Source organism: Bubalus bubalis, chromosome 3, assembly GCF_019923935.1.
Source record: "Bubalus bubalis isolate 160015118507 breed Murrah chromosome 3, NDDB_SH_1, whole genome shotgun sequence".
Classification (NCBI taxonomy): domain Eukaryota; kingdom Metazoa; phylum Chordata; class Mammalia; order Artiodactyla; family Bovidae; genus Bubalus; species Bubalus bubalis.
Genome location: NC_059159.1, coordinates 139,151,542 through 139,171,740, shown reverse-complemented (window position 1 = coordinate 139,171,740; position 20,199 = coordinate 139,151,542). Strand labels below are relative to the sequence as shown.

Here is a 20,199-nt window from a genome sequence, read left to right as displayed (position 1 = left end):
TTACTTATCTTTGCCTTAGTTTCCTCATGTGTAAAAAGGATGATCCCAATAGTCACCTCACAGGCCTCTATAGATCCAATGCAAAATGCTGTAAAGGTTTCATGCAGTGTCTTAAACCCACTAAATATTATGTAAGCTCAGGTGTACATAAAAGCAAAAACCAAAAGTAATAAGGGAGAAGTGTGTTTCCTGAAGATAAGTCAGGAGGTGGGTCGTGCAGAGGCAGAGTGGGAGTTAAAGTTTTCCAGGGGCCCAAGGCCCCTCTAGTTCACCACTTTGACATCACAAGGATGGGCCTTTGTGTTCATGACCCAGTTGGAACCATCCACCACCAGGCAGCGGGACAGAGGAGAGGCTAGAAGGAATAAAGAGGACCTGCCAGCCATCTCTTAAGGAGCATCCCCAAGTTGCCCAACTCAGGGCTCCACTTCTATTTACATTTCATTGACCAGAATTTAGTTAAAAGGGAAGCTTGCAATTGTCGCCTTTATTTTGGGTGGCGATGTGTTCAGCTAAAATTCTATAGGAGACCCCTCCCACCCACAAATAGATGCCAGTGGGGAGGAGGGTGATTTCAGTTTTCAGGACTATGTTCTAGAAGTTGTGTGGTTTAGAAACTGAATGAAAGGAAGAAGTTAACTTAAAAGGCTTCTGTCCATCTGTACTCCCTGGAACACTGACTGCGGATCTATAGTTGCTTGAACCACATGGAAATGCAAGATTAAAAAGACAAGGTAGGGGAACAAGCCCAAACACCAAGTACTCCTGGGTCAAGGATCTGCCCTCCAGCGGGGGCCCAATCCAAGATCATCCCCTTAGGACACACAGCCACTAAGGTTAAGTAGAGAAGTTAAAAGTGCTGTGCTGTAAATTGCTTAGAAGTACTCATACACCACACCCACAACGTTGTTACCCATTCAGGGAGCAGGTATGCCCTCAGAATACACTCATGGTTGTAGGAGTCCAGTGTACTATGATATCTTTCAATCCGAATTGCTAAATAGATGGGGGAAAAAAAAACAATGGGCTAAGAAGTAATTATGGGCCACCTATTATAGCACGTAGGAGTCCAATTTAAAAAGAAGCAGATAAACAGGTATTTTAAGGGTCATTTTTCAGGCACCAATTAACACCCATAAACACCTTTGCTTCTGCTGAAAATCCCCAACTGGGAGATATTGTTCTTCTGAACAATGCTGAAAAGCCAAAGCATGTACTATAGTGGGGGTAAAACAATCCCATTACATGTCCAGAGGTGCCCACTCTACCCCTCATTCAACCCCTACACTGCCACCCCCACCCCTCTCCTCTTGCATTAACCCTATAAAGGTCAGCTCCATCCTGCACCGAGCTGCTCAAGGAAGTCTCCAATTCTGCCACTAGGTGGCAGGAGTAATCTGCACCTAGGAGCAGAAGCTCTTGGAGCCAGAAAATGATAGGAGTTGGAAAGGGACCATGAGAACACCAAGTCGAAACTGTCGTGTAGATGGGTGGATAGTGGTAGAAAGATGTGACCTGCCCGGTGTCACCTGTGTATTTAGGGACCCAAAGGACCAACCCCCCTCAGTTACCTAAGTCCTGTTTTTCCAGCTCCTGTTGGGTTTGATTTTTAGCTTTTTATTAAGTAAATTTTCAGCACTCATGAAAGTTATAAGCAAGGAGCTGGGCTAAAGTAAGGTGTAAGCATTTGTAACACACAAAAAAAGCAGTTTGGCCACAAGACTTTTATGCATAAATCAGGGTGCTGGAAGTTAGACTTTATTCACGTTTATACAGTCCTGTGTTCCAATAGGGGATCACCAGATGGCTCAGAGGCAAAGAATCTGCCTTCCAAGCAGGAGTTGCAGGTTTGGAACATACATTACAAGTTGGAATTGTACTTTTTTCCCTAGATCTGTGGGGCCAGCCAGAGATCTAAAGTTAAAATGAAACTCACAGAGGGACTTGCCTGGTGGTGCAGTGGGGCATGGGTTCCATCCCTGGTGGAAGATCCTACATGGCTAAAATTAATAATCAAACTCACACACTTGTTTCTTTTTCAAATCAATGTCACAGCTGACAAGGCTAGCAGGAAACATTTCTTGAAAAGATAAAAGCACCTATCTGACCCTGTTTATCTATCTACGGCCTTACTTGGAATAAAATGCCATCTAAAAAGGCTAGTTGGGGAAGAGATGGGAGAAAGATTGGACCAATCCCAAAAAGGTAAAGGGAAAATGAGCCAAGTGTTTGTCACATTTGGGAAAAACAGCTAGCGGTCAAGATACACCTCCAAGAGCAAACCCTACTCAGTTTGTAAAAGAAAAATCAGAAAAAGTTAAAGCCAAATCGGTCTCACAGAAGAAGGCATTTTTTATCATGCTCATTACTACTAGAGAATGCTTTGCTGCTGCTACTGCTAAGTCGCTTCAGTTGTGTCTGACTCTGTGCGACCCCATAGACGGCAGCCCAACGGGCTCCCCGGTTCCTGGGATTCTCCAGGCAAGAATACTGGAGTGGGTTGCCATTTCCTTCTCCAATGCATGAAAGTGAAAAGTGAAAGTGAAGTCGCTGAGTCTTGTCTGACTCTTAGCAACCCCATGGACTGCAGCCTACCAGGCTCCTCCATCCATGGGATTTTCCAGGCAAGAGTACTGGAGTGGGGTGCCATTGCCTTCTCCGAGAGAATGCTTTAAACCAAACAAAACATATTTTAACATCTCACAAATCCAACATCTAAGAATAAAATTATCCAGCCCACAGTTAACTATATTTTGTTTCGTTTTATAATTTGAAAGTCTGTGTGAAGTGTTGAAAAGGAGGTTGGAAAGCTGCACTCTCATCTCAGCTCTGCTTGTTGGAAGGCTACATAGCCTAGTCCCAGCAACCTTCTTCCTTCTGTCTTCTTCAAGTTGGACCACACCAATCTTTTCCATCATAACAACACCAACAAAAATCATGCATGTTTCAAATATAAGTAATGACTTTCAGTACAACACATGCATTTTTCAGATCATCATCTTTTGTAGTTGAACCATGCTTTATCTTTAAATCTTGTTTAGAAGGAACTGCTAATATTTTGCAGGTTGTTTTGCAGGATAGAAAGCATCTCAGACACAAGGCAGGAAAACTTAATCTGGGCCCGGAGAAGGGCACATAGTTCTGTTTGGGTGGGTGCTCCTTCATGGTGCCTGCAAGGGGAGCGGAGTAAGACGAATGAACAGGATCGAGCAACCCTGAACTGTGCTGAGGAGTGTACAATTGACTCCAGAGCCCAGGAGTCGCATTTTATTATGTAGAAATAGTAGCATAGAAGGAATTTACATACAGATCTGAAGGAAAGAAAGATTAAAAGCAGAGAAACTGATCAGGAACATGTATAATCAAAGAAGTGGAAAAATACAAAACATTTAAGCTTTTGTTAGTCTTGTACTTACAGCATTCATAGCTTTCAGGGAAAAAATATGTGAAATATAAGTCATCTAAATTTTTAACTAAAACATATTTTTGGTACCAGCAACCATAGGTACCATTAGATTATAGTAGAAAACAAAAGGATTTAGAGAACTCCCTGGCTGTCCAGTAGTTAGAGCTCTGTGCTTCCATTGCAAGGGGCTTGGGGTCAATCCCTGGTCAGGGAACTAAGATTTCACAGCCAAAAAAAAAAAGGAAAGAAAACAAAAGGATTTACATTTCTAGGCTGAGATAATCTTTTTCCTTATGTGGCTTTTACAGACAGTAAATTTTCAAATTTTTTTATAGTCATTTCTATTTCTTTAAGTACTAAGATTCATTGTTTCTTTCTTTAATCAGCTGACTCATCTAAACACTTCTTTGTTGTCCCATCCCTCAAAAGTCTTTGAGTAACATTCATTGAAAGAACATTTCTTTTTTGGCTCTGAAATTTGATTTTTGCAATCCTGTATTTTTTCTTAGAATGATGAAGATGGCTTTGGAAACCAGAACACATCAGGAAATGACCACTCACTAAGGAATAGAGTTGTGCAAAACAGAGAGCATGAAAATGGCAAACAGGTATGACTGGAAAACAGTGAATCTGTCACCATGGCAACTGCCGTGCAACAGCTATGGGGACTGAAAGTCTGGCACTCAGAGGAGCAAGTTAAATGGCAATTAGAGTGGGTATGGCAGGATCATAAGGAAAACACATATGCACAAACAAAGATTTTGTGCTTATACACCTGTCCTCTCTGATGGAGAGAGTACCCAGGCTTGCTCTGACACCTCGTGATTGCACATTCCAAACTCCATCCTAAGACAGAAAGCACCGGCTTCAACAAAAACATCTCAATTTTAAAGTAAATGAGGCAGACAAGAGGAAGGTTCTAAGACACGGTTCTAAAACTGTGTTTGTGACACCCTAGGGCTCCTCAATGACATCTAACTGTACACAGCAAGTTGAGGTGCTCTGTGACAAAACCTTTTATTTCTTTTATATATCGAATTCTGGGTAGGATCTTATTTTTTTTGTTTGCCTGAAAATATCTGTATTATGTCTTCGTTTTTGAAGGATATTTTCACTGATTATAGATTTTTTAATTAAATTTTTATGAAGTATAGTTGATGTACAGTATTACATAAGCTACAGATGTAAGGATCTCATTTGAAAAAAAACCTGCTGCTAAAAAGGGAGCAAATTACCTATGTATATCATCCTTTAAAAAGTAATTTTGGGGGGGTGCCATATTTTAGGGGGAGTTTGCTCATGATAAATAAATAGCTTATTTGAAGTAGAAAATTTGAAATACTATTGCAGCAAAATTTGGAAGACAAATAATGAACTGTAATTCCAGAAAAAAAAAAAAATCAGTGTCTAACATATTGGAATATAGCTTGTTTCAATCCAAGTTACCTATACATCTACGTGCATGTCAGGTATATTGGGATTGTGCTTTCATATTATTTGGTAATTGTCTATTTCACTTAATATATTCTAAAGTGTTCATATCAGTAAGTGTTCTTCAACCAAAAAAAAAAAAAAGAGAGAGAGAGAAGATAATACTTCTTTTCAGACAAAAGCCTGCACATGGATGATTATACAAGCTTGATTCATAATCACCAAAACCTAAAAGCAACCAAAATATCCTTCAGTAGGTGAATGGATAAATGAATGGTGGTCCATCCAGACAATGAAATATTATTCAGCACTAAAAACAAATTAGCTATCAAGACATCAAAAGAAATGAGGGACCATTACATATGTATTACTAACAGAAGCAATCTGAGAAGACTCCATACTGTGTAGTTTCAACTAAATGACATTCTGGAGAAGGCAAACTGTGGGAACAGCAAAAAGATCACTGGCTGCCAAGATGGGAGGGAAGGTGGGAGGGAGGGAAGGACAAATAGGCACAGGGGATTCTCAGGATGGTGAAAATACTCTGCATGATATTATAATGGTTGATACCTGGTATTAAACATTTGACCAAGCCCATAGAATGTATAACATCAAGAGTGAGCCCTGATGTAAACTATAGACTTCATGGGTCCATCAGTTGTAACAAATGTACCACTTTGGTGGAGAAGTCAATAATGGGAAAGGCTGCATGAGGTAGGGGGCAAAAATATATGAGAAAACTGTACCTTCCTCTCAATTTTGCTATGAACCTAAAAAAATATGCTCTTAAAAGTCTTGGTTTAAAAATTGTTTCACAAAAAAAGTCAAAAACAAAAATTAAGTATTATTATAAATAGAAATATGAAGACTGAGGAGTAGCTACTGGTTGGGTCACAGTGGTCCTTAGGTGACCTTGGCAGTGACCTTAGCAGAAGCCATCTCAGTAAAAGTTTGGTCACAGAGAGTTGAGAAGTGAACAGGATATGGAATGTCTCTGAACGTAAGGACAGTTCTTTCAAGTGGTTTGACTGTCAAGGGAAGGAGGGAGTGTAGATGTCCCATGACTGTGGGGTCAGGAAGGTTTTGTTGTTTTGTTTTGTCTTGTTTCAAAGATGAAAAGGGGTTGAAAAAACCAAAAGAGAAAACAAAGAAATGCTAGACATTCCATATGGTAAGTAACTTGGGACAATTTTAGTCAAAGAAAATAATGATGAAGATCATTTAAGTGAAAATTTTACCAAACTTTTTCTCTTGGCCAAGCGTAGCGTTAGGTGGGGGAAAATGAGAAGGGCTTCTCTGAACCCCTGACCTTTGCAGCTGCAGCCTGGACTCAGCTGGTCTCTATTACAACCATCCTTGTGCCTGAGGCCCAGCCCACGACCTGGAGGCAGCCTAAATCAGGAGCATAATGGGAGTTTGGCCTCAAAGGACAAGATAATCTTTGACGATCCTTTCAGAGACATGCTAATAACTAATTTCCATGGGTTTTGTTGTTGTTGTTAAAGAGAAATGAAAGCCTCATGGGATCTGACAACAAACTAAGTCTGAGATTTGGCATTATACCTCTTGAGCATGTTCAAAACTGCTTAACAGCTGCCTACTGCTGCTGCTGCTAAGTCGCTTCAGTCATATCTGACTCTGTGCAACCCCATGGATGGCAGCCCATGAGGCTCCCCCATCCCTGGGATTCTCCAGGCCAGAACACTGGAGTGGGTTGCCATTTCCTTCTCCAATGCATCAAAGTGAAAAATGAAAGTGAAGTCGCTCAGTCGTGTCGGACTCTTAGAGACCCCATGGACTACAGCCCACCAGGCCCTCCGTCCATGGGATTTTCCAGGCAGGAGTACTGGAGTGGGGTGCCATTGCCTTCTCCAACAGCTGCCTACTCCCTCCCAACCTTCCTTTGCCTTTGCTTACAATAGCTGGACCTGTTTGAGACATTATCACAGAATGATGGGAGGCAGGAAATCCTTCCCACCATCACAAGAATAGAACGGGTCATGGATGCTTAAGAGCTCCAACAGTACTTATGAAGATTGTCCATAAAAGATATCCCAGGTTGGAACTTCCCAGCAGGACAGTCCAATGGTTAAGGTTCTATGCTTCCAATGCAGCGGGCATGGGTTCCATCCCTAGTTGGGAAACTAAGATCCCACATGCTGCACAACACCCCCCCCTCCCCCACTGCCCCCGCCAAAGAAAAAGATAATGCAGGTACAAAAAAGAAAAGGTGAAAGTTGCTCGGTCGTGTCTGACTCTTTGTGACCCATGGACTGTAGCCCACCAGGCACCTCTGTCCATGGAAATCTCCAGGCAAGAATACTGGAGTGGATAGCCATTCCCTTCTCCAGGGGACCTTCCTGATCCAGGGATTGAATTCGGGTCTCCTGCCTTGCAGGCAGATTCTTTACTGTCTGATCCATCAGGGAAGCCCAGGCATATACATCACTCAGTAACTAGAGCAAGGGCTAGTTGAGTGAGGAAATATTTCCCCTTAACCCAACTGATAGAAGAACCCTAGTTCCCAAGGGTAGTTTAACAGCTATGGAAGATGCTGAGCTACTGTTCATATCAGAAGACCAAGCCTTGGGCTGCCAGGAAAATAAAAACAGCCTTAGTCTCAGTTTTCTGGAAACTGGGGATAACAGAATATAAAGGGAGATTTATGTAGCCTTTGGTATTAACTTCATTGATCACTTGTCTGAAAACAGAGTGGGAATTGAATGATTACAGTAGAGATAGGAACTAAAAGCAGAGATATTAGCCCATTGGCTGAAGAAATGGAGAAAATACCAATGGCTCCTTTTAAGTAAAGGGAGAGATAAATGAACCTAGATTTTTTTGTGACAAGGGGAAAAATCTCTGAGCAGTTGATAATTGGAGACATCATCTTGCATAATAATTTTAAAGTAATTTAAATAATTTGGAAAAATTTCCTTACCAAATTCTGAGCAAAAGAGATCAGAGTCCATTATGCTCAGCATTCTCATCATCCATCTCTGTCCCCGTGTTTGATTTCCAGGTAGAAGAGCACATCACCATGGAGCAGGATTCTCTAAGAAAGGATGAAGAAGAGGAGGATGATCAAGAAACACATCGAAAAGGGTACAGGTTCAAACCATAGAAATGTTCTTGGGCTTCCCTGGTGGCTCAGACAGTAAAGAATCCACCTGCAATTCAGGAGACCTGGATTCAATCTCTGGGTTGGGAAGATCCCCTGGAAGAGGGCATGGCAACCCACACTAGTATTCTTGCCTGGAGAATCCCCAGGAACAGAGGAGCCTGGCGGGTTACCGTCCATGGAGTAAGTGACTAAGCATGCACAGCACCTCCTAAGCAAAGTGGTTTTGCCACTTTTTTATTCTCATCTAATTTTTAACATTAATTATGATTTATCAGAGATAGTCACCACCAATCTTCCCTCCCTACTACCCACCTAACAGCATTTTCAGAAAAATTAATGAAACTCTAGTATAATCAATGTGGTAAATTCAAATTGCTGATGTCCTAGGAACCCAATATCCAGGACAATCTTCTAATTAAAGCTGTAAATTGCCAACTAATTGCCGCAGTCCATGCAAAAGTAGTTAATTCATCTTCTCAATGTTCAATCAATGAGCAATTGATTTCTCAAAACCCAATTCACTTTTAGTCCCAACAAACTTGCTCTTACCTCATGGTATCATGAAAATAGTCCATGTCCTTTTATCACTCATTAGCAGGAGAGGCAAATTATTACTTTTATTTTTTGGACCAGAAAAATGAAGCTCAGACTTAGCCAAGGGTTTGTCAGCTGCAAAAAAGCTATTTTAAATTTCAGCTTCTGATTCCTAGTCCAAGACTGTCTCTATCATAACACTAAAGTATTTGTAAATTTTCTAAATTCCTATTTAAATTTGGTGTTAATTCCTGAGTCTCTGAGGAACTTCTTGTGTATCAGAAGATAGAGCTGGTCAAAATTCAGATTGAAAGTTCTTGTCACATATACATCATAAAGAATTTTTACCACTATGAGAACCTACTGTATAACACAGGGAGCTCTACTCAGCGCTCTGTGGTTACCTAAATGGGAAGGAAACCCAAAAAAGAGTGGTTATATGTATACATATAGGTGATTCACTTTCCTGTACAGCAGAAACTAACACAACAGTGTAAAGCAGCTTATACTCCAATAAAAATTTTCTTTTTAAAAAGAATTTTAACTGTGTTGGAAACCTGAATTCAGTTTCATCCTCATTTTAGTTCAAGAATCTCTGCCCTTGGAGCCAAGAGATTCTCTTGGGTGGTCAGAGGTACTCAGGTTTCATCAGTGTTAATGGGTGGAAAAACAACCACCAAGAGATTTGGAGTCATTCAGCCTAGATAACCAAATGGCCAAAGCGACTATTTCTAGCCACTTCCTTTTTTTGCAGTGTCAGGTTGCTGTAATGGACTGTACACACTCCCTGCAATTAAACAGTCTGATGAATTTGACCTAGAGTAGATGGATGTGCTCTGTTGAATGTTGCTGTCTGACGCTGCTGCTTTGTAACACTATATCCACAACTGAGGACAATGTATGAGCAGCCTGTCCTAAATTAGACCACGAAAAATTTAGTCTTTATTGTACTTATACTCCCTCAACATGTTCTAGAACAATGCCACTAATTCTCAGTACACCGATTCATACACATACATAAGACAAAATGTTCATGAAATAAGGCCTGTCATCACTATGTGTGACATGCTCTGAGATGTCCTATTCTTTTGTTTAAGGACAGTTATCACGCACTGTATGAAAAATTTCACAACTCACGAATGGGTCCCAACCCACAGCTGTAAAGTATTGTTCCAGAAAAGCAATAAGAACTCCCATTTCATTTATCTAAGAATTCAACAAAGGCCTGTCAAGCACTCAGTGTCCAAGCTGCTGATGTTGGGCTCAGACATCTATTCTCCATGAAGTGACAGTCAGTCAAGGCTTCATAACAAAAGAGATAGTAGGAATCATCTCCTACTATCTTTGATTATGAAGGATTATCTCCTTCATAACCAAAGGAGATAGTAGGAAGAGGTTGCAGAGGACTACCTCTGTCTGAGGAAATGCAAGAAGGCTTTGAGGAAGCGAAGGGCTTGAGCAGTGCCCTGAACCGTGAAGGGGACTGTGACATGGACACGTGGGCACATGACTGCTGGAGGGAGGGGAACTGGAGAATGTTTACCAAGGGGCTGGGAGGTCCCAGCTGGGGTCTGAGTCCTTTGAGATCCTGGAGATTGTGAATCTTCTATACAGGAGAAAGGGTTATTTTAGAAATCCTATCCAATGGCCTGAAAGTGGTCATGATTAAATGTGCAAGTAAATTCCTTCCATTTAGCCTCAAGTAGGAGAGGAGAGGCCTGCGTTGGGAAGCACACTGAGGAAAGAGGTGTATGCAGGAAAGCCAGGGTTCAAAGCAAGCACAGGGGGACTGGGAACACCCGGGAGAAGAAAGGACAGTTGTTGTGGGTACCACCCTGGAACCTCTCCGGACTCCCTTACTGGTGTACACCATCTTCCTTGGAAGAAGTGATCAGATGCACACATGGCTTGCACACTCCACACCACCCTGTAACAAAGCTCTGGGCAGAAACAAAGACATCAACAATTCCAGAACCTTCTGAGAAAGCTATATCACAACCCATTGGTTGACAGCCCTCAAATCCCCAAAATCCTACTTCACTTTTCAAGCATCTTGTGAAGACAGTCACTCTTCCACTAGAGAGGGGGTGATCTAGCCTAGTGAGAAACAGTCTCAACCTATGATTCATTCTCAGCTTTTGGTTGGTTATCCTGTCCTCTGCTTTATTTCTGGGAGCACATTTTCTGCATCTCCATAATCCCTCAGAGCTTGGCATATCCATTCAGCAAAGGTTGAGCCAAACCATTGCTGATTTTGGTTTAAAATGAAATGAGTTTCTTATTTCTATTTTGTAGTACACATACCTCATGAATAGGTTTACCTGATGACTTACAAAGCCTAATCTACTATAGCTTTAGTGTGCCAGGATATGTCGTGTATGTGGTGTTTACATCTGCCTACTTCTTGCCTTTGTGTTGTTACAGGTGCCTGGAAAGGATGTGTGGGAAGATGTCTGATTTTTGTAGGAAACACAAAACAACCCTTTGGTACATCATCTGGGGCATTTTAATAGCAGGTAAATAGCAAAAGGGAATGGGATACTAGTGTCTCTTTTCCAGGTTCTCTCAAATATCAGTTTTCTGTAGAAAACAAATAAGTCTTCCCTTCCCTAAATCATCTCTGAGTCATCCAGAGAGGAGAGAATTTCACCATAAAGCCCCTGAGTGGTGGGTCTCGGCTTGAAATGCTCATGTAGATAGCTGTTCTGCGTGCTAAGTCACTTCAGTTGTGTCTGACTCTTGTGACCCTATAGACTGTAGCCTGCCAGGCTCCTCTGTCCATGGGATTCTCCAGGTAAGAATTCTGGAGGGGGTTGCGATGCCCTCCTCCAGGGCATCTTCCCAACCCAGGGATCAAAGCCAGGTCTCTTGCACTGCAGGCAGACTCTTTGCCACTGAGCCACCAGGGGAAAGCCCCATGTCCTGTTTATGCAGCCAGCAGCTGACTTTTTAGATCGCCTACTCCCATGGTCTTTGTTAATGTGGTATGGATTTGAGGGTCAGATAATGCAAATTCAGGTAACTGGAAAAATGGTGATAATCACAAGGCAGCAACCTAATTGAAGGGGGGTGAAATATCCAATCAATTACTGCTTTATATGAACACAGAACAAGGAGGAGCCTAGGGTCACGAAGCCCTCTCCTCCTACCTGAAACCAGGACCAGGGTGTCTTCACAGATGAGCAGGTGTTCTGCTTTGACTCCCTCCAAACAAAGGGCCCCAGGGCCCATTTCAAAGACCATACCTGTCTGTAAAATGTGAGCCCTCCCACTCAAGTCCATGGACATTAGTCCAAGATGGCTGGCCCCAAGAAGTCAGTGGTTTCCCGGTCTCACACTGCCAGAACAGGGAGCATCAGGGTTGAAAGCATGCTTGCTTGCTTTCTACCAGCCCAAATAGTATTTTGCAGACCATACTCAAAACCACACAGCTATGCCATTGTAGTACAAAGTAAGCAGATGGTGTGGCCATGTGCCAAGGCAACTTTATTTATAGACTACAAATACAAATATACAAATACAACTGTACTTGCCACCTACAAAAACAAGTGGCAGGCCAAATTTAACTTGTAAACAAAGCCATGTTTGCCAACTTTTAATGGAAAACCTTGTGTTCTTATCCCAGAATCTCCTCTTCTAAAGCTATCAGCCTAGTCATCACCCACCTCTTTCCTTTAGAGATTCTGTAGCATGTCGGTGTTGTGGCATTCAGAGATTTTCCTACTTAAGTTTAGGCCAAATCTGGGCCACAAACCAGGAGACTCAATAATTTTTGCCAGTGGTTGCTTTGGTGCCTGGCCTTTCTCTGTAGAAGCTCATCTGCTGAGTCTGGGTATCAAAAAAAGTAGTCAGTACTAAGCAAGAGGCTTCCCTGATGGCTCAGATGGTAAAGAATCTGCCTGCAGTGCAGAAGACCCGGGTTCGATCAACAGGTTGGTAAGATCCCCTGGAGAAGGGCATGGCAGCCCACTGCAGTATTCTTGCCTGGAGAATTCCATGGACAGAAAAGCTGGGAAGCTATAATCTATAGTGTCATACAGACTTAGACTTAGCACTAAAGTGACTTAGCATGCACCCACTAAGCAAGAGCCCCAGTGATCAAGCAACAAGATTCAGGAATTCAGAAGTTTCCTTAAGAAAAAAACCTGGCACCCTGTGCTTCTAGCATTCTTGGAGAGACTATTTTTTTAAAAAAATAAAGGAATTTAACCGACAATACAATCCTTATCATCAGAAGGGCCAATAGCTATGTCAAGAGCACCCTTGTGTTCAGTGGTTTCCTGGTGGGCCCTGCCCTTGGCTGAGCCAGATCAGTGCTGGAGGCTGGTCTCCAGCTGACTGGTGATGTTCACTGTCTGTATTTGCTTCCTGCACAGGTTACCTGGCCCTGGTGATCGCAGCCTGTGTGATGAACTTTCACAGAGCCCTTCCTCTTTTCGTGATCACCGTGGTTGCCATCTTCTTTGTGGTCTGGGATCACCTCATGGCCAAATATGAGTCTCAGATAGCCAGGTTCCTGTCTCCAGGCCAAAGGCTACTGGACAGCCATTGGTTCTGGTTGAAGTGGTAAATGCACTCAGTTCTTTTATTGTGGTTGAGAGGGATGTTAGTCTTTTGCAACACTGTTCCATAGATTCATTCTAAAATTGCTTCCTCATTGATGGGATATTAAAGCTAGGAACAACCTAGGGAATAATCCATTAAAAAAATTTTTTTTAAACCTTTATTTTATAAGCAGGACATGAAGGCCTAGATCAGGCAGTGATTCATGCAAGATGTGCTCAAATGCCCCTACAAACTGCCTTCATTTCAAGTGCCACTAAATGATAAAATGTTGTCCGAAAGTTGGGATGGTTCTGACTTGAAGGGGTGACTTTCTCTCTGGGCATCTGTAAATTATTAAAAGCAACTCTCTCTTATAGGACCCCTGTCCTGCAGGTGACTGTTCAGGGCTTTTCTTTCAGCCTGTCTCTTTGGGAGCCCCACTGTCTGCAGGTGGCCCTGCAGGGTAGGACCCAGAACCCATTCTCCTCAGTATGGCCAACATGGGATCTACCAGGAAAGTTCACACATTCTTGGCCTAATGACCAGGGTTGTACAATCCCAACAGAGCATCCTCTCCAGCTCTGCCATTTACTGAATCACTCCTGTTTTGCCCACTGGGTTCTCCAGGGAGTCAGAACCAGGTCTAAAATCCGACTTAGCTCTCCGAGGCTTGGGTGGGTCCCCCAATGCAGAGGACACATTTCAAGTTCTTCCTTGAGAGGAAGAAGGTAATGCTTCACCCATCTCCCTAAATGGAGGAGAGAATTCCCAGCAGCTCTCAGGAAGAAATCACCAGATTTCTTCTCCAGGCATCCTTTCTCCTCTCTGACCCCTTTATGAATACTGCACCAGCAAAGAGTCCAAGAGTTGTGGAGTATTGGGGATACATTGCTTCATTTTTTGACTATGTGCCTTTCTAGCTACACCCAAAGACAGTCTTTTGAAATTTCTAGAAACATAATTTCCAAGTGCCAGGATGTGTTACTCAATATGTTTTGTTTGTACATTTAAGCCTGATTAAGATTTCCAAGTTAGCACAACAAATGATGCCAAAGCATCCTTCCTGATTTTCTTAGGGTGATATGGGGCTGTCTGATCCTGGGAGTTATTCTCTGGCTGGTCTTTGACACTGCCAAACTGGGCCAACAGCAGCTGGTGTCTTTTGGAGGACTCATAATGTACACTTCCCTGACATTTCTATTTTCCAAACACCCAACAAAAGTAAGTATGAAATCAATCATTTTTTTTCTCCTTTTTTTCCCTCATGTGTAAATTGCTCAGAGTAATGAGTATTAAAGAATTGAACTGCTATTCCATATTTTTCTTACCTTGCTATGATATTTTAAATGTTAATAGTTCTATTACTCTACCTTTTTCATTCTCAGTAATTTTCCAGTTGTTCAACCAGTGAGATATTCTCTTCTGTCAAGTCTGATTTCTACTTCTGTACCCCCATCCCCCCATTAAACACACATACAAAGAAAACCCATCCATTTTGATCCAAGTTTCTTCAGGTCAGTAAATAACAATATTCTACCATTGGATTCTGCAGTTTATCAAATTTCTATTTGCCGTTGAGGTTATTTTACTCCAAAAATTTGTCCTTAAGCAGTTTTTTTTACATTGAATTCAATTCTCATCCTTGTTTTATCATCCTGGAACCCACTAAATCAGTAAGAATTTTGAGATATTAAAACTTTCACATATGATTCATAACAGCAAACTTTACTAGCTGAAAGTCTGAAGACTTTACTGGCTGAGTGATTGATCCAAAAAAAAAGAGCATTAATCAAAGACCAAAGCCACTTAATAAGATCCAAATTGCTTTCCCTGTTTAGGTGAACATCTCCACTGTTTTCTGTGCCTCCAGTCCCATAGTTCTTTGCATAGCACTCATCTCTGCACCAAAAATGAAAGCACTTGATTGTCCGTTTACATGCTGCACTCTCTTGGACTACATTAGAGGTAATTGTGAAATTACAGTGAAATGAAAGCCCCTCCACAGGGTGGAATTTCACTTAATTCACTTACAAATTGTCAGATCAACAAACCTTGGACACACAGAGAAGTCATGTTCAGCCTTTCCATTTTCCAGATGGGAAAATAATTATATATATCTAATATTTACATGACTGGAAAACCAGATCCTTCCTCCTTTAATGACTCTCTAAAACTACTCTTCATGTCTAAGTGATTTTATCATGACAAAATGGTTACATACGTTTCCAGGACTGAAGGCTTAAACTCAGGTTTAAGAAGAAGTAGTACAATTCTGAGATTTTTAGTATAATTCTAAGGAGGAATTCTTTGCTCACAGCTGCTTTGGCCTCTGAAAGAAGGTGAGTCACAAGCCATATCTGAGAAGCTTCCAATAAAATAGTGATCCTCTGGTAATTTATGCTGAGTGTAGCATTCATTTTCTAATAAGATGTCTCTTCTTCTTTCTGTATAGGTTTACTGGAGGCCTGTCTTTTGGGGAATTGGGTTACAGTTTCTTCTTGGCCTTTTGATACTAAGGACAGAACCTGGATTTATGGCTTTTGATTGGTTGGGCAAACAAGTTCAGGTAAGTTCAGTTCAAAGGACCACCTTGTTCTTTATAGTGCTTTTAACATTCGAATATAATCCTTAAGATATATCAGAAATAAGTTTATTTATCTGCATTCAATTCAGTTCAGTCACTCAGTCATGTCCGACTCTTTGAGACCCCATGGACTGCAGCATGCCAGGCCTCCCTGTCCATCACCAACTCCCAGAGTTCACTCAACTCATGTCCATTGAGCTGGTGATGCCATCCAACCATCTCATCCTCTGTCATCCTCTTCTCCTCCTGCCCTCAATCTTTCCCAGCAGGGTCTTTTCAAATGAGTCAGCTCTTCGTATCAGGTGGCCAAAGTATTAGAGTTTCAGCTTCAGCATCAGTCCTTCCAATGAACACTCAGGACTGATCTCCTTTAGGATGGACTGGTTGGATCTCCTTGCAGTTCAAGGGACGCTCAAGAGTCTTCTCCAACACCACAGTTCAAAAGCATCAATTCTTCGGTGCTCAGCTTTCTTTATAGTCAAACACTCACATCCGTACATGACTACTGGAAAAACCATAGCCTTGACTAGATGGACCTTTGTTGGCAAAGTAATGTCTCTGCTTTTCAATATGCTGTCTAGGTTGGTCGTAACTTTCCTTCCAAGGAGTATGCATCTTTTAATTTCATGGCTGCAGTCACCAGTTGCAGTGATTTTGGAACCCAAAATAATAAAATCAGCCACTGTTTCCCCATCTATTTGTCATGAAGTGATGGGACCAGGTGCCATGATCTTTGTTTTCTGAATGTTGAGCTTTAAGCCAACTTTCTCACTCTCCTCTTTCACTTTCATCAAGAGGCTTTTTAGTTCCTCTTCATTTTCTGCCATAAGGGTGGTGTCATCTGCATATATGAGGTTATTGAGATTTCTCCAGTAATCTTGATTCCAGCTTGTGCTTCCTCCAGCCCAGCGTCTCTCATGATGTAATCTGCACAGAAGTTAAATAAGCAGGGTGACAATATACAGCCTTGACGTACTCCTTTTCCTATTTGGTTGATTCAAATTTTAATTCCATAGCATGAGTTAGACAAATAATTTTGTTTATGTGGAATATGTTAATCTGCCAAGTTCATTATTATTTTGGTTGTCCCTTACCCATATCATGGGCTTCCCTGCCCATGGGAGACCTGGGTTCAATCCCTGGGCTGGGAAGATCCCCTAGAGGAGGGCATGGCAACCCACTCCAGTGTTCTAGTCTGGAGAATCCCCATGGACAAAGGAGCCTGGCAGGCTACAGTCCATGGAGTCACAAAGAGCTGGACACAACTGAGTGACTAAGTACCCATGACATCACTTCTCTATCTCATTCGACCCCTGCATCCTGTCCCAGGGGCCACTCTTCTAAGATGCTTCCCCAAACAGAGAAACAAACCTCTATGCATCCAGTAGTAACTAGTACCCGCCGTGTACCATCTATGTCCCCTGGAGGAGGGCATGGCAACCCACTCCAGTGTTCTAGTCTGGAGAATCCCCATGGACAAAGGAGCCTGGCAGGCTACAGTCCATGGAGTCACAAAGAGCTGGACACAACTGAGTAACTAAGTACCCATGACATCACTTCTCTATCTCATTCGACCCCTGCATCCTGTCCCAGGGGCCACTCTTCTAAGATGCTTCCCCAAACAGAGAAACTAACCTCTATGCATCCAGTAGTAACTAGTACCCGTCATGTACCATCTATGTCTTCTGGAGCAAAGTATCACACCCAACTTATTCTTTAGCACCCTAGAGTCAGAGTGAATGTCAAAAATGCCAGGAAATCTGTATGCAGCTACAGTCCTAAAATATACTTGCCGGCTATCTACTGGCAGGGCAAAGTTAAGAAAATTAACTCTCCAAGTCTCTCTGCAAGTTTTCTGGGTCCTCACCCTCGTCAAAGCCTGGTTGGCCTTGTGGATGGTAACTACTGTTTCAGCGTTTGTAATGATCTGCTCTTTTCCTTTCTGTAATTCAGACGTTCCTGGGGTACACTGATGCTGGTGCTTCATTCGTCTTTGGTGAGAAATATACAGACCACTTTTTTGCATTCAAGGTAAAACCAAACACTTTTTTTCTGTGTAGACATTTCCTTTTCAGGGCTTCTTCATCTGCAGATGTTCAGATAGACCCTAACTGACCAGAACCCAGGTATGTCACAGGGGCACAGCACAGCACCATCTTTTCTCCTTTACAATTTACCTGAAGTCAATGGGCTGAAAACATATTATTTTGTTATTATAACATTAAGGAAAACTTCCCTAGTGGTCCAGTGGCTAAGACACTGAGCTCCCAGTGCAGGGGGTCTGGGTTCAATGATCAGGGAGCTAGATCCCACATGTCGCGACTAAGATTATGCATGCCACAATGAAGATCAAATATCCTGCCTGCCACAGCTAAGCCACGATGCAGCCAAATAAATAAATAAATTTTTTTAAACATTAAAGAGAACACATAGAGGAAATCAGAAATACCGAAACATAGGCAGATCTCAGAGATGTTGCAAATTCAGTTCCAGACCACCACAGTAAAGTGAATATCACAATAAAGTGATCACACAAATTTTTTGGTTTCCCAGTGCACATAAAAATTATGTTTACAACTCTACTGTTGTCTATTAAGTGTGACATAGCGGTATATCTAAAAAAAAGTACATACCTTAATTTAAAATCACTTTATTGCTAAAAAAATACCAGAACAATCACAATAGTAACATCAAAGATCACTGATCACCATAACAAACATAGTAATAATGAAAAAGTTTGAAATATTGTGAGGATTACCAACATGTGACCCAAAGACACAAAGTGAGCAAGTGCTGTTGGAAAAATGGTGCCAATAGACTTGCTCAGTGAAGGAGTGCTACAATCCTTCAATCTGTGAAAAATACAACATGCAAGAAGCACAATAAAGTAAAGCACAACAAAACAAGCTATGCCTGTACTTTGGGGAGTTGTGTAACATTTGCTGATATACTTACGAAAGCTCATATGGGGTAATAGGATCTGAGATTTCAGGGGAAAGAACATGAGGTACCTGGCAATGAATATGGCTGCTAATGACTTCCCGGTCCAGGCTCAGTGACAGCGCTGCACTCAGGAAACTTCTTAATCTCAGACAAACGGGGACAGCTGGTCACCCACATCAACCTCTGTTCTTACAGAACCATCCCCATGCTAAACCTTTCCCCTCTTTCCTTCAGTACTGCCTTCACTTTGGCAGGCCTGCAGGCCAGGCCTTCTCCCAACCACAGGAAGGATGTTATTTTACAGGGGAAAGGCAACTTGGTGACTTAGCCCCAAGGTCAGGCCTAATCAATTCTCTCCCAGGCCTCCCACAGCCCCAGGAAGCTCACCTTCCTCTGGGAAGTCCCTACAAATCCTCGATGATAAGTCAGAAAAAGCATTTGGCTTTTTCTTCAGATTTCTTTTTTATGGCATGCTATTGTTCCTATATTTTTTTATTGTTTTCTCACTCATGGACTCCATTTACCTTCAAATTACCTTGGCCACCTGCTATGCTGAATCTTTTTTTAAACTACTGATTTGATACTTTGGTGCTGAAATAACTAAGCCATCTCTGAAAGGTCCAGTGTTTACAAACTAAGATAGAAATATGTTCCTATCATAAATTGAATCCAGAATTACAAAAAATAAAATCACAAAGAAGGAGGAACTTGCTGTTCAGGCTGCACCATTGTCTTCAGACCTCCCCACCACCACCACCACCACCACCAAGAACAACACCTGTCCTCTCCCCAGGGCATCCTTTCTGCCAAAATAGATTCCCTGTGGGAATGTTAGTGAGATGAGCCCCTTTAACTCCTTGAAGCTTTCAGGAAGCCTCTGCCTGCCCATTAAAGCCAATAAAAGCACATAAATGAGTGCATTCTGAATAATGGCACAAAAAGTCTTTTACTATATATTATTAATAGAGTTTTCTAAATTAGATCCTGTACAAATTGTCTCCAGTCATTCTGTGTCTCTGGTGGCAGCTTGTTCCTGGCCATTTAGCTGGGAACAGAGGGAAAGGGAACAATGGAGTAGGGACGGTGAGGGATCCAGACCACAACCCAGTGTGGTTCATGCAGGGTAGAAACTGCTCCCTGTAGAAACGCAAGCTGCATGGAAGGCATCCAAAGAGCATCAGGAAAAGATCTAGAAAAAGACAACCTTCATTAACACAGAAGTAGACTAGTTCCAAAGTCTAATCTTTGTATAATGATTCAAAAATCTATAAGTAAAATATTCATTATTCTAAAAACTAAATGCATGAATGCTTGCTCTATAGGAGGCATTATTTAAGTACCTACTGTGTCACTACTATGAATAAAGACCTGAGGTTGCTCGCAGTTAACCTTGATCCAAGTTGCTCTGATAATAAGTAGTGAATCCTATGTCTGTTGAATATCAGAATAACAAAGATATCTGCCAGTGGTTTTCAGTTTCTTGATCTAATTATTATAAATTTCCTCCCCCAAATGTCATTGCTTCTCTAGAAACTGAAGTAAGGAAAGCCCATCATAGTAGGATTTTTTTTAAGTTTCCTATGAAATACACTCAAGTTTATCCTGAACGAATTAGAAGAAACTGTATGTAGA

At 41.8% G+C, this 20,199-nt stretch overlaps 1 protein-coding gene across 4 annotated transcripts in view; it reads left to right on the top strand.

The window, feature by feature from the left end:
- The window catches only part of SLC28A3 (solute carrier family 28 member 3), a 76,935-nt gene that overhangs the window by 34,939 nt on the left and 21,797 nt on the right, over positions 1-20,199 (top strand). For all 4 annotated transcript variants that reach the window (XM_006059094.4, XM_006059093.4, XM_025281955.3 and 1 more), the window contains 7 exons: positions 3,916-4,014; positions 7,860-7,942; positions 10,920-11,011; positions 12,872-13,061; positions 14,117-14,261; positions 15,493-15,606; positions 17,578-17,655. In XM_006059094.4, coding sequence (XP_006059156.2) covers positions 3,916-4,014; positions 7,860-7,942; positions 10,920-11,011; positions 12,872-13,061; positions 14,117-14,261; positions 15,493-15,606; positions 17,578-17,655 — 801 coding nt within the window. The remainder of the gene's footprint in view (positions 1-3,915; positions 4,015-7,859; positions 7,943-10,919; positions 11,012-12,871; positions 13,062-14,116; positions 14,262-15,492; positions 15,607-17,577; positions 17,656-20,199) is intronic.